At 43.0% G+C, this 27,442-nt stretch overlaps 1 protein-coding gene across 1 annotated transcript in view; it reads left to right on the top strand.

Annotated features, from left to right (window-relative positions):
- Positions 1 to 27,442, top strand: part of Grin2b (glutamate ionotropic receptor NMDA type subunit 2B) — a 427,951-nt gene that overhangs the window by 217,394 nt on the left and 183,115 nt on the right. The window contains exon 3 of the mRNA XM_051173139.1: positions 21,826 to 22,424. Coding sequence (XP_051029096.1) covers positions 21,826 to 22,424 — 599 coding nt within the window. The remainder of the gene's footprint in view (positions 1 to 21,825; positions 22,425 to 27,442) is intronic.

Raw genomic sequence — 27,442 nt, 5'->3', positions numbered from 1 at the left:
AAAGTAAATACACTTGATATCAAGCAAGAAATAATTTGATAATGATGAATAGCATTACCTGTGAGCCTGTCAACAAGTTTAGAAATTCATAGGTTTGGGAAAGAAAACAAAATAATCTATTATAAAGATGCCAGGCTGAGCAATGGGACATGTGTATCACATTGCTCCACACAAAGGCTCAGAGGTCAACACAGAAGAGGGAGCAGAATGACTAGAAGATCCAGAGGCACAGGACTTCTGTAGTGGAACAGTATTTGCCAGACATGACAGGGTATTGCACAAATGAGCTCAGGGCAGCTGGGACTGAATGCATGAGACCAGAACAAAATCCCAAGTCAGCCAAGATCCCAACAAAGAGATGGGAGGGGCACAGGAACTCCCTCCTCTTTCTGAGGAGCTATTGGCAATTGCTGGGCATGGGGAAGTCAGTGTTCTTCCGGGATGAAGCCCCCGAAGCTACCCATTGCTCCAGTGGGTGGTTCTCTACCCAGGCACATAATGGCAGTGCCCAGTGAACTCAGTGGGTTTTCAAAAGTGAGAGAGAGCTCACATGAAGCTGGGAGAGAAAAATGGTGGGGAGGATAAAGGAGGAATTGGAAGGGAGGGAGACTTGGGATGGATTTGATTAAAGACGTTAATATGCACGTATGAAATTTTCAAACAATAAAGAATAATGTAAAATTAATTATAAAAGATGGCAGGTTGCCTATGCTAGAACTGTGTGATGAGCCCATCAGATATTAGAAACTCAATTTTCATTTCTGCCTTCCCTCTCTCCCAGCTCTTAATTTGGGTATTTATTCCATGCAGTCACGATTCAGAAGACACTTCTTTGTTGGTAGAATTATTTTCATTATTTTGTGTACATACCTACATAATTTTACACTGTCAGACTTTCACTCGTTGATATTAGAAAGCTATTCTGGTGCATATACCCCGTCTGATGAGTCATCAGAGACAAGCGAGTGGAGCTACTGGCCTAGCAGGGTCACAAATGAGAAAAAGAGACAGGATGCTGTATGTGTTGAGCAGGCTGTTTGTGTAAGGAGACAGAAGCAGGGGGCTTTCCTCAAACTGGGAGAACTCAGAGTGGGGCAAACTGAAGAAACCAATTGTTTTTCCATGTGAAGACAAGGACAGTTTCTCCTATGGCAGCAAAGGGCTGTCACATTTGACACAGCAGGGAAACTTGATAGTTGTCAACATGGCACCTGCTGTCCCACCTGAATCCAGGTGACAACTTCGAGTAGTAGTTGAAGAAGATGGCCTTCATGAGACACCAGAACAGGGCTCCTCTGTGGATGGCTGCTTGGTCTTTAGATGTCTCGCTGAACAGTAAGAGATAGGGGAGATGAAGTATATTTCATAGGCTAGAAATCAGAGCAGTCATCCCATTGAGGGAATAGCCCGAGGTTGTGGTTAGAATCAATCTAAGGTGGGATGGAAGACTGAAAGTCTGCTCCGGAGTCAGTGGTCCCCAAGGATACCCTGTAGGACCAGTCACACTTGGAATCTGTGTATGGGCAAAATGAGTGCTGCTTACATGACAGACAATACAGAAGATGAAGAATTTTTGCAAATTAACCAATTTATAAACATGCCAGAGATAACACTCTCCCACATTTGTCTTCAATGGGTTAATATTTCACTGAACCAGAAAACTTAACCATGTACCTGAGACTGTACAAAACTTTCTGGTCTCATGTAAGCCTATTTACTGATCTATTAATTAAGAATTATCTCTTTCATCTAGGGAAGATGAGGCTTGCATACATTGAATAACTTGTCTAAGACCCAAATTTCCCATTTTGATTTAGTTTTTATTTTTAATAGCAGTAGCTGCTGCTTTAAAAAAATGTTATATTTGACTGCTTTGGTGCCTCAGCAGCTTGGTAAAATCTTTCTTTAAGACCACATTGGCTTACAGTGCTAAAACCATAAGTTTTAGGTGTTGTTCTGGAGCCATTATGAAGTGTGGGTCACAGGATGCCAGGTGCAAAATTCATTAAGAAGGTTAAGATACCTGTGGGCAGAACACAGGAGTCAAAAATCTGTAGGGGTCTCTTTGGGAATATCAATGTCTTGTACTTGACAGACAGAACCTGTCACAGAATACCTTAGGCCACTGCTATTTGAAATAAATAATGTTTGTCTTCTCTGTGCAGTTAAAGCTGGAGGGTTTTGCAGCTTGGGTTGAGATATCCACAAAAAGGGATAAATTACAAGCTTAACTTCCAACCTCATGTCAACCTCAAGTTAACACACTTAACAAAACTTTCAAGTATTTCAGAAACTAGACTTTTTTTTTGATAATTGTCCAACCACCCTTCTCACTTAGTGTGAACTACATATTTTTCACCTTGTTATATCCCAACATCCTCAGAGTGAAATACATTTGGTCCACATTAGTGAAACTTTAAGTTCTTTAGGAATGATCATGGGTGGAGAGTTCAGAGTGGCTTGCCTGGTGATGCCTAACAAAACACAGCTCTAACTGTGATGGAGAGAGTTGGGATTCTCATCATCCTAAGGCTATTGTCACGTGTGGTGGTGTGGTTTGAGCAGTGTTAGACCCCTTCTCTATCTGGAGGGACCTTGGCTCCATTGAGAAGATGGCATAGCTTCCATCTGAGGGGTGCAGGTAGAATTTAAAAACCAAGAGTCACACTTGGATCAGTCAAAATCAAATAAAACAGAAATTCAGATAAAACAAACAGCTCATTTTCCAAACTGCTTAATAAGAAGCTGGCATTGCATGGACAGCCTTCCCCAGAGCCTGAGAGGGGTGTGTGTGGTCCATTGCTTTCTTTCTAACAGTGTGGAAATGGCCACCTCACAGTGTGTCACAGGACTCTCATCATCAGGCTTGTTCATGCTCATGCAGTCTTAGAGTATTTATTTCTGTGGGGTGGGACTATGCCTGGCTAACATGCAATTTCGAGTTAACCCTTGAAATGTATGAAAAAGGATTTGGTTTTGTTGGTATCAATTACTTAGCTTGCCAAAGCAAACAGTCTTCATATTTAAGTAAACTGCTACTCTTCAGATCTTATAGTTTGACTTTATCATCAAATAGCATTATCCTTGCTGTGCTCAGTTGTATGTTAGGCACATGTTATTTACTGAATAGACACCAATGGCTGCAGAGATAAATGAGAAAATAGAGAAATGCTGTTAGTGTGGGCTCCTGCACTTCCAGGGGTGTGGCTGAGAATTTGAGAGTGTGTGCATGCTGTTCTAGTATGAACACAGTGAAGGAGCCATCCATCTTTAGACCTGTATGACAAAAAAGCCACACTTGAATGAATACCATAGTCAGTCAGTGGACGAGAACAGAATGGGGAATGATGGAAAGGCTTTGGGTGGAGGCAGGAGGTTCTTATTTGAATGACTTTGTGTTGCTGAGGAAACTCTGTCAAACCTACCCTTTCTGCTTCGGGAGCTTCCACCCTAGGGCCAAGACTCACCTCAATGGCTTAGCTCTGCTGAAGTCTGAGCAAGGTGGGTAGACACCATGTATGATTTTAGAAGACCAGAACACTAACCACTGCAGGAGCCTTTCTATGTTGAATCAGGCTCATGAAATTAGCAAGACCAGCTGCCAGCAGAACAAGTACAAAGCCAGCATCAAAACAAATAACCAGTGACATATTGTGAGACTATTTGGAGAAGGTTGGAAAGCTGGGAGGACTAAGCTCGCTTCAGGACTGGCTGCTTACTGGGCCTCTCAGAGATTCAAGGTCTGGTTTGTGTGTGTGTGTGTGTGTGTGTGTGTGTGTGTGTGTGTGTGTGTGTGTGTGCACGTGTGTGTGTGATGTATGGGTATAGGCAAGTATGTGCATGCCACATCCCATGTGTGGAGGTCAGAAGACAAGGTTTAGCTTTATTGGAGACAAGGTCTCTTCATTCCTGTGTAAACCAGCCTAGATCTGAATGCGGTTGCCAGGTTCACATGGTGAGTGGTTTAATCCAATAGCATCATCTTCCCATCCATAATGCCTGTGTTTTACAGACCCCCTGTGTGTGTTCCATGTTACCTTCTAACCCAGATCTTCTCTGCATCCTCTAGCTCCTGCTTCTCGTCCTGTGACCTTGGTTTGCTATGGCCTCTACTCCCTTTCATGTCTTAACGGAAAGACCTGCTGTCCTTTCACAGAATTCCACAGCTCACATCAAGATGGGTGGCCTCAGTTCAACCCAGTGTCTGTTCTGAGTAACAGTGGCTATGCTATTAAGAGCAATACCCGAGGCTGAGAGCCAGAGAGGTTCATCTCAAAGGAAGACCGTGCAAGACAGAGCGTAATGTAGCAAGGAAGAGAGTTTAACTAACTGTGATTCTAGAAGCAATTCTCTGGACAAAGCACAACCCCCCTCCCAATCCCCAAAACATGTTTAGTAAATAGGCCAATGTGATGTCTGAAGAGACTCATTGTGACCAGAACAGGGAATCTACTGTCATATGGAGGAACAGATAGGAGAATCCAGGGTTATTCTAGAGCAGGGAAGAATTAAGAAGTGGACAGAATTAAGACAGAAGACCACTAAGAGCATTAAGAACTTAGCACAACTAGATTATTGATACAATGCAATCCCTGGGTGGGAATTTTATTCCTGTTTTCAATTGATAGATACGGAAGAAAGGATGTCATTTCATACATGTGTTGCAGTTTATTTTCCCCTCTGCCTCCCCCACTGCCCCCCTGTTCCTCCCACCCCTTCTCTTGCTGGTCTTCTTTTTTGACTCTCCCCAGACAGTCTGCCTGCTTTCATTTCCTATGAATTTTACCATTCTCTCGTCTCTCCTCTCCATCCCTTAAGGTCTCGTTCCCTTGCTACCTCTATGGCCCATCAGCCTGACATCTTCATTCAGAACCCAGAAACCATGTAAAAGTGGGGGGGGGTAGTACAGGAGTCTGTAAACTCCTTGTGCCCCTACAGGGAGATGGGGGTTAGGGATAACAAAGGATCACTAGATCTCTACCACCCAGCTAAGCTTGCTTACATAGCAGTGAAGAGACCATGTCTCCAACAAAGCTGGATGTTGTCTTCTGACTTCCACACATGGGGTGTGGCGTTCACACTCACCTGCGCGTGCACACACACACACACACACACACACACACACACACACCCCTAATTTCTACAGATGAGAAAAAAACATGGTGTTTGTCTTTCTGAGCCTGATTTATTTCATTTAACACATTGATCCATTCAGATGTTGTGATTTGCTTTTACACCTGAATAAAACTCTATTGTGTATATGTGCCATACTTTGTTCACCATCAGTTGATGGACATACAAGCTGATTCTATTTCCTACCTATTGTGAATGGTGCAATAATAAAGCAGGGATATAAATGGATATATGGGTCATATTTGAACTAAGTCTCCTTCCGGTAAATACGCAGGAGTAGTGTAGCTGGGTCATATGGTGATTATAATTTTAGTTTTTTGGGGGGAAACGTCATACTTATTTCCATGGTGGATAGAAAAGTTCATATTCCTTTAGTAAGAACTTTATGGAGACTCTTGTCGAGATAATTCTGATAATCTTTGCATCATTGTGGAACACAGAAATATGAATGAGTCATTTCTTTATGAGCTAAAGACATCTTTCATCTTTTCTTTGAAGCATAACTTGCAAGCTGAACCCATGACTTTTAATAACTGTTGAAAAATCATTGCATGTGTCAACAGGTAGACAAGAATATTATGCCATCTCTTTCATTCTCGGAAGTGTCACTAGCTCAGATTGTGTTGTTATTATGAAAAAGGTCAGAAATTGTGTTATATCACTACTACAGTTACTGTTATTATTGTTATACTAGTGTATCAAGTGTAGCATTATTTTTGGAGACAGTCTTACTGTGTAGCCTTGAATGGCCCAATATTCACTATATAGCCCAAATTCACCTTTAAATCATGAGAATTCTCTTCCTGAGAAACCCAAGTGCTGGCATTACAGGCAAATATCGCCACATCTGACTTTACCACATATTCATTTAATTTCATTTAGGCAAGAATAAAAGCAGTTATTTTAAAAACTGATCTTTGCTTAATCAGTAAGAAAACAAGAAAGATAGCCATTACATTTCTTTAATAACCAGGCAGGCAGCTTTGAGAACTGATAGCATTTATGTATTCATCTATCTATTGTCAAGTGGATGAAATGCAGGGAGTAATAAATTGAATAGAGGAAGAATTTGGCATCCGGCTGCTTTTCCAAGTTGCTTAGATATAAATTTGCAACGTAAGTCATCTCTACACAGCACTTAAATAATTGATTGGTCTACTGGTCAATGTATCTAATTAAAAGCTGTTGTATGTCCAGGGGGATAAGGGCAGCAGAAAGGAATAGAAGAGACTAGAAATGATCGTTCCCCTAGAAGGATAGAAGGACAAAAACAATCTAGAAATAGTCACACACACACACACACCCCAGTTTCTCCAAAGGAATACTGAAACAAAATATTAAGAAAACCAATTTGCAATCATTTGAAGGGAAGAAGCCCTTTTAAGCAGGAGCCTGTCTTCATAACAGACAGGTCCTGTCGTACTAATCTAATCTTCTGAGATGAAAATGGAAGACTTGAGAGATCAAGGAAGAAGATTTATTTGGAATTCATTTATGCTGCAGATATGATTTGGATGTATTGCTGTGTGCACCGTCCATCACCCTCCACCTTGCTGTGTGAGATCGCCTTACTGTCTACTGGGGACAGATGTAAAGCTAAGTTAGCAGTCCAGGGTTATCTGTGCTCCTGACCATGGTCTGGCACTTGGGTGGCAGTACACACAGGTGGGTATTGTTGTTCACTACACCTACTGGAAGGAAAGAGGACAATTTTCTAAAAAGGTATAGAAAGAAGGTTTAAAATGGAAGCTGTCCAGGGCACTCAGTAACCTACTTGCCGTGGATCACAAGGACCTGTATTCAGATCCCTAGCACTCATATAAAAACCCTGGATGCATCTGTGGCCCCAGTTCTGGTTGCCTGGGGGAATTGGGGAAAAGAGTAGCAGCTCTCTGGAGCTCAGTGATCAGTTAGTCTAGCCTAATTGGAGAGTACCTGGTTCACTGAGAGACCATGTCTCAAAGAAATAAAATAAAGTGGAGAGTGATAAGGAAGACAGTACACATCAACCTCTGACCTCACAACACACATGCACACTCACAGAAACATCTACACATTCACATACTCACCACATATACACAAGAAAGGAAGTTATAGCTATCCCCACATTCTTTCCTCATCTTTCTTAGAACACATTCCCAAACTAATGTTATCAGTTAAAGTAGATGTTTATCAATGTTACCTTCCCTTCAACTCAGTGGAGACTGAGGACAAGTGCTTCATTTTTTTTTTTTTTTTTACCTCCTGTAATAATTAATAGTATGTGATTGATTGGCCAGTGGTAAGGTTTTAACAAACTTGTAACGATTTGCAGCAAAAGAATGCTACCAAGGCTCTTGCTAGCTGGCAGAGGAAATAGAGAAGAGTGTGAGAGTAAGCATGCGAGAGTGTGAAACTAGCTCTGTAGTGTCATGGAGATTAGCCTCTTTCTGGATGGCTGTGGCCATTCTGAGATGAAGTGGGAGTGTATACATAGATGATTCAAATAGGAGCTTCTGCAGTGACTGATGGCGTTCAAGCTCATGTGAGCTGCAGTGGTTATGGGTAGAAGCACCCTGAGTTGCATCTGTCTACCTTCTTTCCTCCTAGAAACCTTTAGCAAGTCATTTAACTTTCCCAAACTCATTGTCTCAATTGGTAAGAAAGAGAAGGTAACGGGGCTTACTGCATAGGGATATGAGAATTAATTTGCATAATGCTTAGACAGCACAGAACACACTGTAAGCAACTCAATAAATATTGTTATAGGAACTATGAGAAATTAGCTATGCATGAGGATGCATGCTTGCAATCCCAGCACTCAGGAGGAGGATTCAAAACTGTCCTTAGCTATATAGGGAGTTCAAGAGTAGCCTGGGCTACAAAGAGCACCTTAAAAACTTAAAAGCTCAAGCTTAAAAGCTCGAAGAACAACAACAGAGCCCTAAGAAATGGAAAAAGAAAAGATAGTTGCTTATGTCTAGGAAGAAAAAGGCTGAGTGGTTTAATAGTAATCTTTGCGCATGACAAACCATGGCCCCGTTGGATACCAGTTTGATTATTAGATAATGTTTCTTACTGTTATTCTGGGTCTTCACCAAAGAGAATATGAGACTGAGAGGGCTTAATCTTCAGCATGATGGAACTGGGATAGATACAGAACATATTTCTGCTGGGCTCACTGGCCTGTACAACTGGAGGAGGGTGATTGTTCCTTTCAAGATTTAGGAAACAGTCTAAGCGCACCTTATACATCTTTTGTGTGCTTAGGGGAGGTTCTACTCAGTACTGGACATTAGCTTCTTCAGCCATTGTGCATATTTATTCTTCATGATTTGACCATCTTAGCTGGGCTGAAGTTGAACACATGAGCTGAAGCAGTACCAAAGGTCTATGAAAATGCAATCCCTGAGCCATTAGGATGCTTCTGTTTGGTATATCAGCAGAGACCCATATCCATGGCCTGATGATAAACACCTGATGAGTTCAGGTGAGTTGCTACAGTTCCAGGTCTACAGAGGAAAAGTCATGTGAGCCTCAAGTCTGTCTGCTGATTCATTTGTGGACAGAGACCCAACTGTGAAGATGCAGATTAGTAATTAGTGAACTCTGGTCAGTATCTAATTATAATGCCAACACTGCTCCAGGGAGCTTGAAAAGAATAGACAAAAAAAAAATCCAAGTTTCCCTGTTTGAAATAACAATTACTATTTTCTTTTCTCTTCTTTTACCCGCTAATTCTTTCTTTCTCTTCTGTCCTCCCTTTCTCTCTTCTATTTTTCCCCTTTCTCCTCACCCTCTTCCAATTTCATCACCTACTCCATTTGGCAGTTAGATCTGTAGAACAAAAACATAGATTACCAAAGTGAAGGGAAGAGGTCGTTGGATGAATCTTTGGAGATCCTCATTATGTTTCCTGGACAATGCTTATACAGGGACGTGATGTATATGCAGGACATCTCTCATTCCTTTGGCCCAGGCAGCTTTGTTGAGTGTAGTATTGTTACATACATACACTGGGAGTCACCATATCCTTCATGCAGATTTCCGCATATTTTGAGTGACAGGTTTCTTGAAGCACAGTTCAAGGAGGGGCTTGTGAATGATGATGGTGTATTCTCAGGTCACCGTGTCATGAATGGCAAAATGGTCCTTAAGTTTCTCATCACCTTCTTTTATAGGAGCCACTCCACTGGGCCCAAGTTGAAGTGGAGGAGCATTGGGGTTTTGGAAAACAACTGGTGTGTGTGTGTGTGTGTGTGTGTGTGTGTGTGTGTGTGTGTGTGTGTGTGTGGTATGCAAGTGGAGGGCACAGGATAAGCCAGGTGGCATTCCTTGGGTACTATACACCTTTTTATTTGTGAAAGAAGCTCACTCATTGGCATGGAGTTTACGTAGTAGGCTGGACTAAATAGCTACTAAGCCCTTCTCTAGCACTGGGATTATAAGCAAGATCCTGAATTTGAGACCAGGCTAAGACAGTGGGTATACACCACCACAACCAGCAGTTTTTATGTGGACTTTGGGCTCAAACTCAGACCCTCTGACTTGCAAGGTAAGAATGGTAACAACTGAGTTCTAGTCTCACCTGTCTTTTTTGTTTTAAAGACTTCTTTGTCCTACTTGGAGTACTCAGGGAATTTTTATGAACCGGGGACCACTGAAGATAGTATAAAAACAAATTTCAAGGAGACTGCAGAGCTGGCTCAGTCATTATACTTAATGCTCTTGCAGAGGACAAGGTTTGTTTCCCAGCTCTTACACTGAACCTATTTTCAGGGGATTCCGTGTGCTCTTCTGGCTTCTATGGGCATTGAACATGTGTGGTGCACATACAAAGACACAGGCCAAATACACATAGATAAAAAGCAAAAAATAAACAAAGGTTTAAATTTTTTGAAATAAAAACATGTGGGATATTATTTTACTTGTCAAAGCCTTAATTCTAGGAAAGATTAGAACACCTTTGTTTTCTTCTTCAGAGTTGCTGGTACTGTTGCTTTCCCTGTCAATCTCCCAGCATCAAGTGGAGATGATGAAGGTGTTTCTGTTCCTCTGGGCCCCAAAGGAGCAGTGAATACATGGTTCCTTGGAGTACTGGGGGTTTCCCAATGATGTCTTGATCTGAGGATTTTCAAAGGAGGCAAATGAAGAAGTCTGGATCTGGCCTGCATGCAGTGAGATCACAGTAGCAACGGTGAAACTTGGGGGGTTGGTAAGGTCTATACTGGTGAAACTTGGGGGGTTGGTAAGGTCTATACTGGTGAAACTTGGGGGGTTGATAAGGTCTATACTGGTGAATCAGAGAGGACAGACTAAGCCATAGAAAGTCCTGTTTAAAGCTAATTCTGAAACATTCCCAACTAAATATTCCTTTGTATGGCTAGATGGGAAAGCTCTTTTCTAAGACTGTAGACAGGACTTAGGTGGCTAGCAAACAGCTTTAGTGTGGTTCTTTCTCCCTGTGCTGGGCTGAGGGCTGGCATCTGTCTGACACACGGTCCCTGATTACACTCTCTAGATAGCCATTCCCCTCAGAGTTAGAGGGAGACAACAAAAGACAAAAAGTTAGGAAGTCTGAAACCTTTTATTTTTGTCTCATCACATAGTGCAGGCTATCCTCAAACTCATGATCTCACAGACTTAGCCTAGTCTTAATCTCAGAATCATACTGTCTCAGCCTTCCAAGAGCTGGGATTCACAGGAATGTACTGCTAGTCCTGTTGGAATACTAATGTAGTTTTTCAGTTTTTTTTTTAAGATTTAAATACACACACACACACACACACACACACACACACACTTATTTATTTATTTATTGGGTTTGTGTTCCCGTGCACACATGTGTGTGCACTTTCCATGGCACACATGGGAAGGTCAGAAAACAAATTAGGAAAGTTGGTTCTCTCTCTCCACCATGTGGGGTCCCAGGGAATCAAACTCAGGTTGTCAAGCTTAGCATGGAGTGTCTTCACCTACTGAATCATCTCACTGGTCCAAGGATCTCTGAACTCTCAAGAATTCAGTGCTAACTCACACTAAGAATGTGCCATCAGAAGAAGCATTGGTTGATTCTGGAAAAAGAGAGATTTTCTGTTTGAAGCAAACAGCAGTAACAATAAGAAAAAATTCAGAGAAACATGTGCAGCCAACCCAACACAGGATGCCAAACGTGGGATGCCATTGCATACCATGGTGTCTACGGGTGTGAACAACGAATTTAGGGGGGTCAGAGAGAGCTTTCTTATACCTAACTCCAACACAGGATTGCCTGCTACAGGGCAAAGGTCACCAACCCTCAGTACCCTGTGTAAGATCAGGTAACCCTCATGATGTCATTCACACTGGTGTGGACATACAGGCCAGGGGTCTTCAAAAGTCACAAAGCAATGCACGCACATTGGCATTGGTAACTTGGTAGTAATCTCACTGCTTACAGGAGCTGGAGCTGGGAGAGATAAGAGGCATCTGTAGCTGTAGAGAACTGGGTTTAGGCAGCTTTTTCAGCAACCATGCAAAGTAGTTGGAGGTTCTGTATAGAGCTCTTCATCTGGCAGAGACTGGAATGAAAACCAGGACACAAGGTAACGACTTTGTCTTTGGACTGGGCACATGCACATGGTAGGTACCCTGGAAAACAGGCTTAATCTAGATGGCCAAGAATATCCAGCCAAGATCATTGCCAGCTTTAGGTGTTGTGAGGGTGGTTCTTGGCCAGTCCCAGTTTAAATATTAGCATACCTGCTGGTCAATGTTAGTCATCTGAGTGAGGCTAGATAGGCAGGAACCACCAAGTTGTTGCTGGTATTAAAAACAATGATAACAACACAACAAAACCAAAATCACCTTCCTCTATTCTATCTTATTCCCATTGATGGACAGATTTGGTTTAGGGATGTAGATAGATTCTGAGCAATTTTGATTGTGAATACCTGTATTTTACTGTCTGCAATGAATGAGCGATCTCTTCCAAACCAGAGACACAGGGAAATTAATCATTGATGCTTAGTGGGGGTGGGGGGGGGGACTTTCTCAAAAAACTTCTTGCTGGGTTTATCCATGGGAGACAATGGCTTGTTAATTGGGGCCAACTGAGTGTGACTGATCCACATTCGGAAGTCAGCCATGCTTAGTCGTTCTGCGCTCTCCATATGGAGCCAGCAGAGGACAAAGATAGCCGTGTTTTCCAGGGATCCTTAAAGAGACCCATGGGGACAAATATAGTCTCTGTACCTAAGCCGGGCTTTCTTTGTGCTTGGCCTTTCAGGAGGCCACAGCGGCACTCACAGCTTAATCAAATAAAAAGGTGGAAGATTTCCACCTTTGTCAAGGCCTTGTTCCTTGTTCCCCTCCATATAGGAACGCGATGTTCCCATCAAACACACACGAGGACCTGGGAATGGTAATTTGTTGCAGACAAACGGTGGCCTATTTACTCGGAAAAATGTTTCACGTACGTCAGGGATGTCGCTGGCTTGCACTTAACTCCATTCTTTAGCAGCAATCAGAATTCTGTGGACCCTACCTTTGTGGTTTAAGCTAAATGGAGAGAGTTTGATAGAGTAAGTGTTTGGGGTTTAGTCTTTCATGTTTAATAAGAACTGGTTTGTGTTCTCTCTTTGTAAATAGGTTTTGTTTTCTTTATATCCTGTCTGTAACCATATCTACACTGGAACAAGTGTAGAACACATTTAATTTTATGTAAATTTCTCTAAATAAACTGATTACTGATGACTTTATTAGCCAATCAGTGTTAGTTTAATATTTACACAATTTTCACTTGGATAAAAATACTTCTCCCCCTGCTATGTGCCACTCCATTCCCCATTTGTTTAAAAGTTACATCTATGGCTGGAAGCATCTCAGCTAGGGCTGGACTTAAGTTGGGAGCGGAAAGCAGTAGAGAGGATGGTGGAGGACCTGGGGGGAGGGAATAGAGTAGTTCCGGTCAAAACCCATTATATGTGTTATAAAAATACCTGTCTTCCATCACAGAGCCTGGTTGCCTCTGAGATTCAGCAGCCTCCTCCTCCTCCTTTTTTTTTTTTTATTTTTTTTTTATTTTTTTGAAAAGAGGTCTTTTAACAAAAATACAGCCCATCAGAGATCCGTTTTATTCTGTGCAATGGCGGCCATAGAGAGGAATTTTAATTTAAGATGAAATGGAATAGGCTTGTTGTTAAGATTTTGACAGTGATACATCGCTAAGCACAAACACACCCCAACAATTCTCTTTGTGTTCCCAGCCCTTTCCCAGGATTTAGTGCTGGAGTTTAGCTGGGCATCCCAGTGGGGGCAGGGAACAGAGTATGCATTCTCCCCTCTTCTTCCTCCCAGGCTTCTTCTTAGGACACAATTATCTGAGACCTAGGAGGTGAGGAACAAAGGAGACACCCTCCAAGTGGATATCTTCATGTTGCGTTCTAGTGGCTCACATTGTTTAGAGCCACAAAACAGAGTGCAGATCAGGGAGGAGAACGGGGCGAATTTCCAGGAGGAAGCAAGCTTATCTTTGGAAGCATAAGAATGCTGGCTTCTATGGGAGGGAATTAATTACCCAGAGTGGCTCTTAAAGGGCCCCTACAAAGCTTCTGGAATATATGTGGACCTTTGAAAGCTCAGTGTTTTTTATGGCCAAGGTTTTAAAAACATGAGCCTGGCATTTGACAGGTGTGGAAACTCCTGATCTCCAATGGAGAACTTCAATTGTGTACTTAGGTTGTGACTTTTTTGTTTTTTGAGACAGGGTTTCTCTGTAGGAGAGGCTGGCCTCAAACTCACAGAGATCCGACTGCCTCTGCCTCCCGAGACTGCTCAGTGTGACATAATTAAGTAATGGCGAGGCTGGAGAAGATAAGAGATGTTCCCGTATTGCAAGGGATGGCACACAAAACAAGTACCGTTCAAACTTATGCTAGGTAGCCCACTCATGCCTGGGTGAGCCGAAGAGAAATAGTGGCATGGTCTGAGGGTTGGTCACCTGCAGAGGATGTGAGCCCTTGCAGCTCAGGTAGAGAAAGTCTTTCCTTCAGTGTGGAAGAAGAGATTCCATCTCTATGGAACTTCTACTCTGCTGGGAATGTAGAAGAAATATGAAAGGACACCCAGGAATTCTCTCAGAGCTACGCTGGTAATCTGGATTCTCCCTCCACCATCTTATCCTTGCTTCCTGAATCTGGTGGAGTGAAGATTTGTCAGTGGAAGCTTAGCAGATCTAGACTGTCAGAGATAGATTCCTCTCCAACAGGACCATTAGAGACTGCTGGAAAGGATATGAATTAGGGTAGCTGCTGTAGATATCCATATGGAGGATCCTTATAAAACTATGATTAAAAGTGCCCTCTGATCCACCCACAGGGAGTGAGTGCTACAGGGAGGGAGACACAGACAACTGGACATCCATAATCGTGGCGCTGTTCACAACAGTCAGATGTTGGAACCAGTCTGGGTGTCATAAAGAAGAATGAGAAGTCATTGGCAATGAATTGGACCTGGAGGTCATCATGTTAGTCAAGATAAACCAGACTCAGAAAGACAATGACCACAGGCTTCCTTTTCCATGTAGCATCGAGATGAAAATGTATGATGAAGCATGAAGGTAGAAAAGGGACTAGGAGAAGGAAAGGGATGAGGAGGGGTGGAGAGTAAGGACTTGAAAGGCCAAGGAATGGTGAATATGAGCAAAGGACATGATACACATGAATGTAAATGTCATAATGAAACCTTCACCTTGTACTACACACACACACACACACATTTATATTGACCCAAATGCCCTAGCAGAACCATTATCCCTAAGTCCCAAGAATAATTCAAAAGATGTCAAGATACTAAAAAAAAAAAAATTAACCAAGCTAGTAGGCTAACAGTAGACTTTAGATTGCATCATCTGAGAAAGCAAGATTTTATTTATTTACTTAACTACTTATGTGTTTGTGTGTGGTGTATGCACGTATGAAGAAGCAAGCAGTTTATCCACTGAACCATCTCCCCCAACCCAGAGAAAGAAGGGTTTTAGCAGGAAGACACATGTGCTAGCCCTATGGATACCTGGTCTGCTGGAATGCTTCAGGCAAAGCAAGGAGGTGAAATATGAGGACTTGAGGTCTGGTGATTCCATGGTGGTCATGGGTAAGGAGATTCCGAAGCAAGTGCATTGGCTGCTCTTAGTGAATAGGGAAGCCATGGGGGGCCGGGGCTGAGAGCAGCATGATTGATTTAGTTCTAAAAGAATCACCCTGCTTCTTTTTGAACACAGAATGAAGGGGATTGGAGCAGGAACGGCTGGGCCATTCAGCAGCTTTTATGGTGGTAGAGTTAAGGATGTCATGTCCTGCTAATAGGAGGCCAGGACTGCACATTGACCTTGGAGTTGGCATGTCAAGGTCACCACTGCCTTTTATAGGAGGAATGGTGGTGCTGGGAGCCCGGAGTCAGGTTAAGTTGAGTGAAAGGAGGGGATTGGTGAAGGTAAACAAAGATGATACACTCAGCCGATGGGAATGTGTTAAACTGCTGGTAGCACTCTCTGGTAGCATGGCTGCTTACCACAGGGGTCTCCTCTTATTAAGGCACAGCTTCAGTGTGGCTTTTTGTGCAAACCTTATTCCCATGACATGGATTCGCACCATCAGAGCAGAAATAGGAAACTTGAAAATCAAGATCATTTCTGTCAACTTCCCGTTTCATAAATCAAGTTTCTTTGTAGCAGTATTGAACAGACAGAGTTTTTGTGTGTGTGCTATTTAGAGTTCCAGAGGTAAATAAGGACTAGACCCTGCTCTTGAAAAACACACATTTGATGGGCAGAGAGATGGCCCAGTCAGTAAGGCACCTGTGGTGTAATCATGAGGACCTGGTTTTAAGTCCTAGTACTCATGTAAAACTCTGGGAATGGTCACATGCCTCTGAAAACCCAGCCCTGGGACAACGGTGAAGACAGGTGGATTCCTGAGTCATTTTAGCCACTCTAACCAATAGTGAGCTTTGGATTCAGTGAGATACTGTCTAAGAAAAATGTGGAACTTCTATCTTACTCGTTGTTCTATTGCTGTGAAGAGACACAATGACCAAAGCAACTGTATAAAGCATTTAATTGTCATTTACTTACTGTTTCAGAGGGTTAATCCATTACCACCATGCCAGGAAGCATGGCACCATGCGGGCTGGCACTGGGACAGTAGCAGAGAGTTGCATCCTGATGCGTAGGCAGAGAGAGGAACTCTGGACTTGGCATGGGCTTTTGACAAAGTGTACCCCCAGTGACACACTTCCCACCCCCAGTGACACACTTTCTCCAGCAAGGCCATACCTATTAATCCTTCTAATCCTTTTAAATAATGCCACTCCTGGTGACCAAACATTCAAAGATATTAGCCTGTAGGGACCATTCTTATTCAAGCTCCCACAGGAGGGTGATGGAGGAGGACACCCCTGACCTCCACACATATGTAGAAATACATGCATGGGCACTTGTGTGGTGTGTGTAGGCACACACACACACACACACACACACACACACACACACACACCATGTAATATCTGCACACACATACAGAAAACCTGTATTTGTAGAGAGATAAGATAAACGTGCCTGCTATCATGTGATCGGTGTTATGATATGGACACAAATGCAAACTTGAAAAGGGGATAAACACTTGAGGAGGGGATAAACATGCTCTTGGGAGTTAAAAAAAGACCACACAGCGCAATGACCAACCCATGACCTAGGTCTTGCAGGTGAGAATGAAGTTAGAGAGAACACTGGTAAGGAACCCTTCATTAGATAAGAATGAAGGCCCTGTTTCTTATGGTAGTGGAGAGCTCACTACCTTCAGAGGCTCATTCCATTAAGAAATATAACAGCTACCAATGCATTTCTGATATTCAGCTAATACCTTTCACCCTGGCTCTGACATCTCCAGACAATGGACAGAGGGTTAAATTTCCACTGCATGAATCACCATGATATTTGAACATAAATATTATGTTTAAATTATTTATTTATTTGTGTGTGTGTGCACATGTAAGTATAAGTGTGTGTATGAGTCTGTGCGTGTGAAGCTTAAGGTTCTGCATTGGTTGGTTGTCTTTCTCCATCACTGTTCACCTTATCTTTTGAGAAAGGGTCCTCTCACTGTACCTATTGTTCATCAACTGGCAAAGCTGGCTGGCCAGTGAGCTCTAGGGACAGGTCTGTCCCTACACTGCTGAGCTAGGGTGACATTCAGGTGCAACCATGCTCAGTTTTTTTCTTTTTCTTTTTAAACCATGTGTGCTGGAGATCCAAACTCATGTCCCCCATGCTTATAAGGCAGACACTTTACCAACTGAGCCATCTTCCCAACCCCTATGTTGAAATTCTTTAAAATAGGTCTTTCCATGCTTATAAAGGAGGAGAAGTACAGTTAGGCTCCCTGGGAAGCAGGCTGAAGGTGAAGGCAGGGTACAGCTTGATTAAGGAAGGATTTGGACATCAACACCAAGAAAGGGAAAGGAAGATGAAACGAGGCTCAGCAGAAGGAGAAATATAGGCAATGCAGTCATATAGACACTCTTTTCTAACCTTGTGGGGAATTCAGAAGTGAGACAGAGCTGTCTGGACTGAGAGCAAAATACCCAGGACTTTATACACCTTGATAGCCAGTCATGCAAGACTCTGTGTCCCAGGAAGAGGATTGTAGACAAATGGCTCATTTCATCTGAGAGACAGTGGTAAATGTGTGTTAGGGCAGTCATTGGGATACTTAGTTCTTCAGTTCAGAAGTGGATCAGTAGGGAATCTGGATGATGAAAAACTTCTCGTGCTGCTAATTCTTTAGGCAGACAATGGGATGAAAAAGTACTTCTTTTCATTTCTTCTTATTAGCAAACAAACACTGTGAACATCAATGTAATGGAAGTACAACATAAAGGTTGTAGACTGATGGAGTCTAACGTACAATTCTACTTCCCCTGTGCTAATTGCCCATCTCGGTTAAGGCAGCCTTTTATGCAGGAAGAATTTCAAGATGCTCTCAAGGCAAGTTGAAGTGCATCATGCAATAAGTTTGTCTGGGAATTTTCACTGGGACGAGGTGGCTTCTTCAAGGATCCCAGAGTGTCAATATTTTGTAATGTCATTAGGAGATAAAAATGTTCATAGGGAAGCAGAGGGAACTGCAAACAGAATTGTGTCTCTGTCCTTCATCCTTGATCACTAGTGGGCGGTCATAGTGTATGCCGGCTGCCTACAAAGATGGATGCTTGGCCACCAGCATTTTCCACTCCATGCACATGTGAAGATTGTGTTTTGATTTGTGGCAGAGGACATAATTTGCAAAGCCTGTCACCATTTGCAAATTAGAGTTAGATCAAAGCTTTGTTGGGGGGGGGGAGAAGAGCTATTCTATTACGGACCACTGTACACCAAACCTGATGTGTTAAATAAATGAACAACGCCATACTCCTCATTATACAGGAAACCTTTGCCCAAGCCATAACTCTACCTCTTGATTTCTATTTGGCTTCACCAAACTTGATTTGTTGACAGATAAAATGGTTGTGGAAGGCATCCTTATGGAATGAGAAGGATTGGCAATACAGAATGGGTAAGGTGGGCACAATGAGGGCTGTATAGAAATAGTGTTTTATATGATGATGGGGTTAGAAGGTATGCTCAGAATGCAGCTGGAGTGATACAACCATGTTAAGTTTTATTTTCTTACTCTCATTGGTAGATTAATTGTCTTTGTTTCATAGCTGGTAGTAGCTTTACAAGTCTATTTTTTTTTATAACTGTGGGGAGTCATTAAGAGAAAACAGAAAGAAGAGAGTTGTTTAACAGACTTTTCATTCTCTAAGTTCAGTAACATTAGTACTGATTATCTGAGATGACCAGCCATGAGTTTTCCCCAAAGCTGATTCTTGCTGTGCATTTGAGCCAACTTTGGCTTTACCATATGTGGGACATTGTGTGCATTCAGGAGTCTCCTTGTGATTAAATCCTGTTCACCCATCACAGAACAGGCAGGTTTATTTCATTTGCACTTGGGATCTCCTTCTCCCTAGGTCCTGAATATCTTAAAGTGTATTGGGAGCGTTTTCACTTTGTGTAACCATTGGGCCTGTGGAAACTCACAGGATGAGATTTCCCATTTGAGAATCTCCAAGACTGTGTTTACAAGAAAATCAAGTAGATATCTCTGCAAAGCACTGTCTATTCTAGATGAGCTGTTCTGTCAATGGGCTTTCTTTTCTGTCTTTTTTCCCTTGTGGTTCTCTGTGGGTCCCTGACGAGTGTTGGGATAATTAAGTTTTATTGTTCCCGATACCCACTTGTCTTAGTCCTTTTAAGCTGCTATAAAAATGTCATAAAGGAGACAACGTATCAACAGGAGTTTAGTTTTCATCGTTCTGAAGGCTGAGAAGTCCATGATCATGGTGCTAGCAGATCCAGTGAGGGCCCCCTCTTTGGGTTGTTGAGGCAGCTTTTCTCTGTGTCGAGGAGTAGTTGAGGCAACTCTCTGGAGTCTCACTTCTGAGATCTCTGCCTGCAAGACCTCGCATCTCTCAAAGGACAACACGTTCTACTATTCACATTTGGAGGTTGGGATTTATTAACAGAGAGAGAGACAACACTTACTCCACATCACAACTGTAACCTACACCAAAGAACAGGTTATTTCCCCCTGAATAACAGTCCTTGTGTTATAGGGAAAGTCCAAGCGCAGGGGCTAGACAGCGTTTGGAATAGCACATCAGGCATTAATTATTATAGTTTGAATTCATTTCCTTTCCTCTAGTAATCTGTTCTTATTCTTTCATCTTCCCCACCTCTCTGACTTTTGTAGCCCTTTGGAACTCATCGCTGGCTGTATGTTTAAGCCCAGAAGAGATAGGCACAGTAAGGGTAAGCAGCATTGCAGCACAGGCAGGAAGATAGACCCACTGGATGAACATCTCCCCCCGTCTGGATAGGCTGGGGTCAATGTCACCAGTTCAAGCATGAGAAGCACACATTTCTCTGGCAAAGCAGGGGGGCTGGCAACTCTCACTGCCCAACTAGGTCTTGAGATACAAGTGGAGTATTCGCCAGCCTGCATTTTTTCAGTAGTTGACATTCAAAAAATACTTGGCTGTTTCTTGACTATTTATTCCTGAACTAAGAAATTGCTATATAATGTTGCTTAAAGGCCCAATTTTTGACCTCTTGTAACTATACTTTAAAGCTCAGGTTGTCGGGGCTGGGATGGGGGGGTCAGTAAATGTCTTTTCAAGAGAGAGACAATTGGGTTAGCCTAGACTATTTCAAAAATGGACAAGGGGCCTCAGATGGAAGGTGGGGGCACGGACTAAGAAATGACTCCATTACCAGGAACAAATCAGGGTAATGGCCTGAGAGGGTAGCCATTTTGTGCTTTCAGATTCTTGTAGCTACAAGGTGGAGCTAAACTACAGGCTTTGACATGGCAAAACAGCAGGTAAAATGCAGCTTAAAATGGGTGGAATTTAAAATATTGTCTCCCTCAAAAGGAAGGGGAGGAAAACAAGATTGTCAAAATTGATTCTCTCTCTCTGTGTGTGTGTATGTGTGTGTGTGTGTGTGTGTGTGTGAGAGAGAGAGAGAGAGAGAGAGAGAGAGAGAGAGAGAATTACTTGTGGCATTATATGGGGTAGAAAACAAACCCTCTTCTATAGGTGGCTCTAAAAATCAAACAGGGCCACATGAAGAGTCTAGCTACCAGTATTTTAATGTATGGTTTAGAGGCACTGTTGGAGCCTGGCTCTAAGTTGTGTATCTTGTTATCCAAGCAATGGTTAGAGAATAAGCTAAGTTAATAGAGAATGCTAGTAAGCCTGGTGATTCAAACTTATCATTTTAGTTATTCAGGAGGATTCCAAGTTCAAAGCCTGCTGAAATTATAGAGTAAGTCTGGGTCCAGGCTAGGAAACAGTGAGAACCCATATCAGATATTTTTTAGTAGAAAGGAGGGAGGCACTCAGTGGTAAAGCACAGCATATGAGACCCGGCTTCAGTCTCCAGTACTATGGGGGACTTGTTAGTAACAGCTTTATGTTCTCTTTGGTCTTCACAGCCAAATAAATATCAGGTACATTGTATATGAGTGGACTTACATCAGCCATGTAGACAAGTCCAAGAGCAGACCCATGCACTTTATTCATTCTGGTGTTGAATAATATAAATCTACAAACCCAGAAATTTGAAATCTTTGAGAAATGGAGTGTGTGTGCATGTGTGTGCGTGTGTGCGTGTGTGTGTGTGTGTGTGTGTGTGTGTGCGCGCGCGCGCATGCGCGCGCGCGCACCTGTCTGTGTGCATGAGGGCAGCTCACCTGACTGAGGGATCCTGGACTCTTTCCATTTCCTGATTATTTGATGCTCCACTGTATAAATATCAATGTGTTTCCTTCTGAGGAGCTATCTTAAGCTAAGACCCTAAGGAGTTCATACAAAAAGACTCATAGACCGATGCTGTTTCCTTTTCTAAATGCCAGGAAATACTCTTAGGAATGAATTTATTATACATGTTTGAAATTTAAAATCATTATTATTTTTTTACTGAAAAATTGGAAAATGAAAAATTCTATGAAGAAGAAGAAGAAGAAAAAAGATGAACATGGACCTATGTGTCCAGTTCATTTAGAATCCCCATGGTTATCTTTGTCTGATATTTCTATTTCTCTCTTTTTTCTTCTACTTTGACTACCCTAGGATGAGTCCTCCATGTTCTTCCAGTTTGGCCCATCCATTGAACAGCAAGCCTCTGTCATGCTCAACATCATGGAAGAATATGACTGGTACATCTTTTCCATCGTCACCACCTACTTCCCCGGCTACCAGGACTTCGTGAACAAGATCCGCAGTACCATCGAGAACAGCTTCGTGGGCTGGGAGCTGGAGGAAGTCCTCCTGCTAGACATGTCTCTAGATGATGGTGACTCGAAGATCCAGAACCAGCTGAAGAAACTCCAGAGCCCCATCATCCTTCTGTATTGCACGAAGGAAGAAGCCACCTACATATTTGAAGTAGCTAACTCAGTCGGGCTGACTGGCTATGGCTACACATGGATTGTGCCTAGTCTGGTGGCGGGGGATACAGACACGGTGCCCGCCGAGTTTCCCACTGGGCTTATCTCTGTGTCCTATGATGAATGGGACTATGGCCTTCCTGCCAGAGTGAGAGATGGGATTGCCATCATCACCACTGCTGCTTCTGATATGCTGTCGGAACACAGTTTCATCCCTGAGCCCAAGAGCAGTTGTTACAACACCCATGAGAAGAGGATCTACCAGTCTAACATGCTGAATAGGTAAGTGTGTAGCACAAGGCGGGGAAGCCAACGGGTGGGGGGTGCAGGACCACGGAAAGGCCGTTCCGGATGGCAACAGGCTGAAGGCTCGTCTTGCAATGGCACCTGGGCATGGTTGAGGGAGCACTTCAGTTAAACCTTGTTCTTGTGTTTTTATTCCAAGAAACAGCAAATCAGCTAGTAGAGTGCTTACCTGGCATACACAAAGCCCTGGGTTCTATTCCCACCACCACATAAAACTTGGTGTAGTGGTACACAGAGCAGGAGGATTAGAGTTATCCTTGGTACGCAGAGAGCCAGCTTGGGCTATGTAAAACCCTGATTCATACACACAGGCACACACACTCATGCATGTACTCAAAGTATCTCTTATTTATTGAGCACCTATTGTGTTCTAGATGTTGCTATAAGAGTTTTCATATTTTACCTCATTTAACCTCTCAGATAATCTCATTAGTAAGAATTAAAAAAAAATACTCACTTTCATTCATACTATATGAGAATGGGGCTTATAGATAGAAATTTGTCTTCAGTCAGACTTGACATTGAACCCAGACATCTGTGATCCCCAAGGACCTGACCACTGGATTCAGTAGACTTAGAAAAATGGGCAGCAGAGTCAACTTCCCTTTGGAAAGTTGCTACATCAGGAAGGAGTGGAGAACAGCCTCCATGGGTCTGTTAGCATATGAAGTGTTCTTCTCTTAAATAAGTAGACATGGCCTCCTCATCTTTGCTCCTCCCTGTCTCTCCTCGTGAGCCAGCATAATGTGGTAGAGGTACTGTTTAGTCTGCTTTGTACTAAGACCAAAAGAAAGGACTTTGTTTTAGTCACTCTGTTTTGTTCTTACAAAATACCTGGAAGAATCAACTTACAAGGAGGGAAGATGTATTTTGGCCCATGGTTTCAAAGGTGTTAGTCCACGATGACTGGCTCCGTGGCTCCTGGTCTGTAGTGTAGGAGGAGGACACCCTGATGGAGAACATGTTATGGCAAGGCAGTTTACCTCATAGTACACACAATTCATAGAGAAACAAGAAGGTCTCAGATGTGTCCTTCAGAAACATGCCCCCAGTGACCTTCTTCCTCAAGAAAGGACACACCCTCCAACGTTCCTGCCTGGGATGCTGTGCCCCTCATCTCCTCATCTTAGGCATGCATACCTGTGCCACACCCTCCTGGAAGCCCTGATTGAATACACTAAGGGAATCTTATGCCTTTATGGTTTTCTTATTTTGGTAAAATGGCTTATGTATGCAGGCTATAAAGACCTGAACAAAACAGAACATGAAGAAGGAAATTAGAATGACCTTAGCTCCAACTAACCATATATAATTACTAAGTTAGTTAGGAACCATCCTGGACATCTTGCTATACATCCATATCTATATGGGTCTAAATATGTAATTTTATATAAATGTAGCTATGACTGCTTTTTAAAACTTTCTTTGTTTAATAGCAGCTTTTGAACAATCCATTTAAAGATTTATTTTGAACTATTGGAATAGGACATATAGAACGTTCCCCAGAAACACTGCATCCTCAGGCATCTGCCATCCAGTTCATGAAATAAAATACAAGAATGTGCCCTGAGAAAGTTAAACAGCCTTTGGTAAAGCATTGTGTGAGTTACCCACATTTCACCTCTGGAGGGAAGCAGATCTATAGTCTCTAAGCAAAGCTTTTAATTTAGAGTTGAAATGAGAAGTATCTCTGCTGTAGCTATGACTGTGGCCATTCAACCCTAATATGCTCCCGCTATGAGCTGTGCTCTCCCACCATCCTTTGGTGATCTGGAGGGTCCTGGTTGACTTTTCCTCTCAGGTTTCCCTATCTTAGGCTCCTTGGTACATTCTTCTTTCATTCTAGGGGCCTTTCTTACTTGGAGATGCCCATTTCTGTACTAATGGCCTTGGACTCAAGGTCTACATATTCCCTTAGTTTGCATCCCACCCTCATCCCAGGTTCATATTTTATACATTTTATTTTGAGGTACTAGGTACTAATCATGATCTGACTACGTTGCCTAGACTGGCTTTGAATTCTCTCTGTGGCCTGTTCTTGAAGTAGTTCCATCCCAACCTCCTAAGTAGCTGGGATTATAGGTCACCAGGCTCGAATCTCAGCTTGTATTTTAAACTGGGTAAGACATTTCTTTTGATATCATGAGAGCTGACGTCTGGGAAGCTGAATTGTTCATTTCTTTTCTCACTCCTTTTCCAACCTGTAAGGAGTAAGGTTTTTCCTCCCGCTGCCGGTCTTGTCCCGCCAATTAACACACAGAGACTCTGTATTAGATATAATGCTGTTGGCCAGGTACTAGTTTCTTATCAGCTAGCTCTGTCTTAATTATTAACCCATTTCTATGTATTTCCACGTGGTCTTATCTTACCGGGGAGAGCGTCTGGCAGTTCTGCTCTCTCAGGTCTCTCCATCTTGACTCCTCCCTACTTCTTCCTCTTATCCTCCTTGTCTCCTAGTCCCGCCTATCTTCCTTTCCTATTGGCCAACAGTGCTTTATTCATTAAGCAGTATGAGAAACACATTTACAGAAAATGTTCTAGCCAAATTTATATTCTCTGAGATGTGTCCTTTTAGTATTAGTATTTCATTTTGATGAATCAAAATTCCCAAGATTTCCTTAGTCCTGCGTGTCTCTGAAAGCCAGGATGCTGATCACCGACTTATGTCTCCCAGTACCTCTGGGATGCCATTGCTGTATCTTCATCTTTCCTACCATGCTCCAGCCCATCTTGTTTGAGCTGCTGCAGCCTTCTGTGCACCCAGTTATGCTTCTTTGAAATCTATGTTGCACCCAGAGTGATCTACAATGGAATGTGATTTTATCACCTGCCTGTTTAATGCTTTCCAATGGCTTTTTATTGCTGCTCTAATAAGGAATCATCTCCTTAATGTGGTTTATAAAGTTTTACCCAGCATGGGCTCTGCCTGTCTCTGCAAAACTGCTTCATGCCTTCTCTCCCGTCAACATGACCTTCCTAGACTGCTGAGCACACTTCAGTTGTTTGGTTGGTTTGTTTATTTATTTATTTATTATTTATTGCACACGACAGTCTCTCTCACTTCCAACTCCCCTCACTGTCGTTAGATCTCTCATCATGTACCCTAGGCTGGAATTGCATTGTAGTCCAGGGAAGATGATCATAGACTCCCAGTAGCCCTGCCTCTATGCTAGGACTGCAGCTATATACTCCCACGTCCAGTTTATGTATATGTGGTGCTGGGGATCAAGTCAAGGGCTTCACACCTGCTCAGCACTGAAGGCAGGGTTTAAATAAGCCCACAGGACCCAAGATAAATGATTATCAGGTATCTATTAGGGAAGCACTTACACAATTAATAGTAAATAAATGCCACGATCTTCCTGCTCCTGAAGATGCAGCCTCTGCCCTTCTGATGCCCTGATCACAACCCAAGAGGGCAAGCCAGCCCTTCCTCTTCCTTATAAGGAGTCACATCTACACACCTGAAGCCACATCCCTAGGATATGGCCACCATGGCAAGTTTACTGGCAAAGTAAGATGCCTTTACACAGCAAGCCCTCTGTCACCAATAAACACATGCAGATGGTTCTCTACTTGCCCAGGGCTAGTCATTCTTAGGCTTCCATTGTCCTGACTTCTCCCTGAAAGATGCTCCTAAGCCTTGGACTGGCATCCACATTATATGTCTTCATTAAATCAAATGATTTCCTAATTAAAATACTTCAAAAAACAAAAGGCTCCATGAAAGCAAACAGCAGCTTTCTGTCCTTTCCATTTCTCTGTCCTTATTCCAACACAGTGTGTGACACGGAGAAGGAGGTGATGAGGTCCTCCAGGACTCCGTGCACATCCACTCTGCAGAAGTGGGTGGTCTGCCTGGATGCTCTTTCCCAGGTGAGAAACCTTCCTGTTGAGTCGGTCATGCATTCTTCTGTTTTTTTGGAGTTCAATTCAAATCATGGTAGTTTCCCAGGTATTTGTTGATTAAAACAAAAGCTAAAGGCCAAGGACTACTGAGACTAAAACATCTGTCTAACGACACAAATCAAGGGAACATAATGCTAAGCCTGCAAAAACAGTTTAAGTTTGCCCACTTTGGTCTTAAACCTTCTCCCGGGGTAAACAGCAAACCTTCGGGTATATTATTTCTGGCTTAGTTCATCTTACACTGAAGTGTAAATGTCACCTCTGGAACATGGGCTCTCTCCACACCCTGAGACCACCATTGTTTAACCTTTGTTCAGTACCTCTTGGGTCTGAGAGGTCTTGTGTTAGCCATCAGGACAGTTGCTCTCCCCAGTTCTCATGCAGTCTTCCCTTATAGGAAAGTCAAGATGATGAGCCAGTACCTCTCTGGAGGATGCTTGAGCTCATTGTGCCAGTGTGAAGGCAACTCTGGCTACATAGTGGGTTCCAGGCTAGCCTGGACTACAGTATCAGAAGATCTTGTCTCAAAAGTATTATGCCTTGCCCTAAACAAACAAACCAAACTAATGAGCCACGAATGCATCTCAGGTACAGCCAACCCGAAGCAACCAGGTAGGGTCTACGCAGTGAAGATGGTTCGCAAAGCTGCAGGTACCAGGGAGAAAGAGAGAGAGCAGGAGAAGAGCAGACAGGGTCCACAGCTGCCTGATATTTCCAGTGTGCTGCTCGGGCAGTGGCTTCCGTCTGCCCTCCCGACTTCTCTACCTGGTGGTTCTATTCTCCTGCCTCAGTCCCTACACTCCTTCCCCCAAGTGTCTCGCTGCTGACTGGACAGCTATTCCCAGGTTCTCCTCATATACCCCACTGCATCCTTCACTCATCATCGCCATGTCGTCCTTCCCGGCTTTCCTTCGAATACAGCTTTTGGTGGCTCTTGGCTCCAATTCGCGACCTCTGCTAGGGATATTTTAGTAGATCGTTTTGAAAGGAGTTCAGAAATGCTTGGGTTTACTAGCTGGGGCTTATAAAGAGGTATCCTCAGGCCTGAGGTGCTGTTGCCAGGCATGGATGTCTGGAGACCTCCC

The sequence above is a fragment of the Phodopus roborovskii genome, unplaced genomic scaffold, assembly GCF_943737965.1.
Source record: "Phodopus roborovskii unplaced genomic scaffold, PHOROB, whole genome shotgun sequence".
NCBI classification, from domain to species: domain Eukaryota; kingdom Metazoa; phylum Chordata; class Mammalia; order Rodentia; family Cricetidae; genus Phodopus; species Phodopus roborovskii.
The sequence above is the reverse complement of the archived record's forward strand: the minus strand, read 5'-3'. Positions and strand labels throughout refer to the sequence as shown.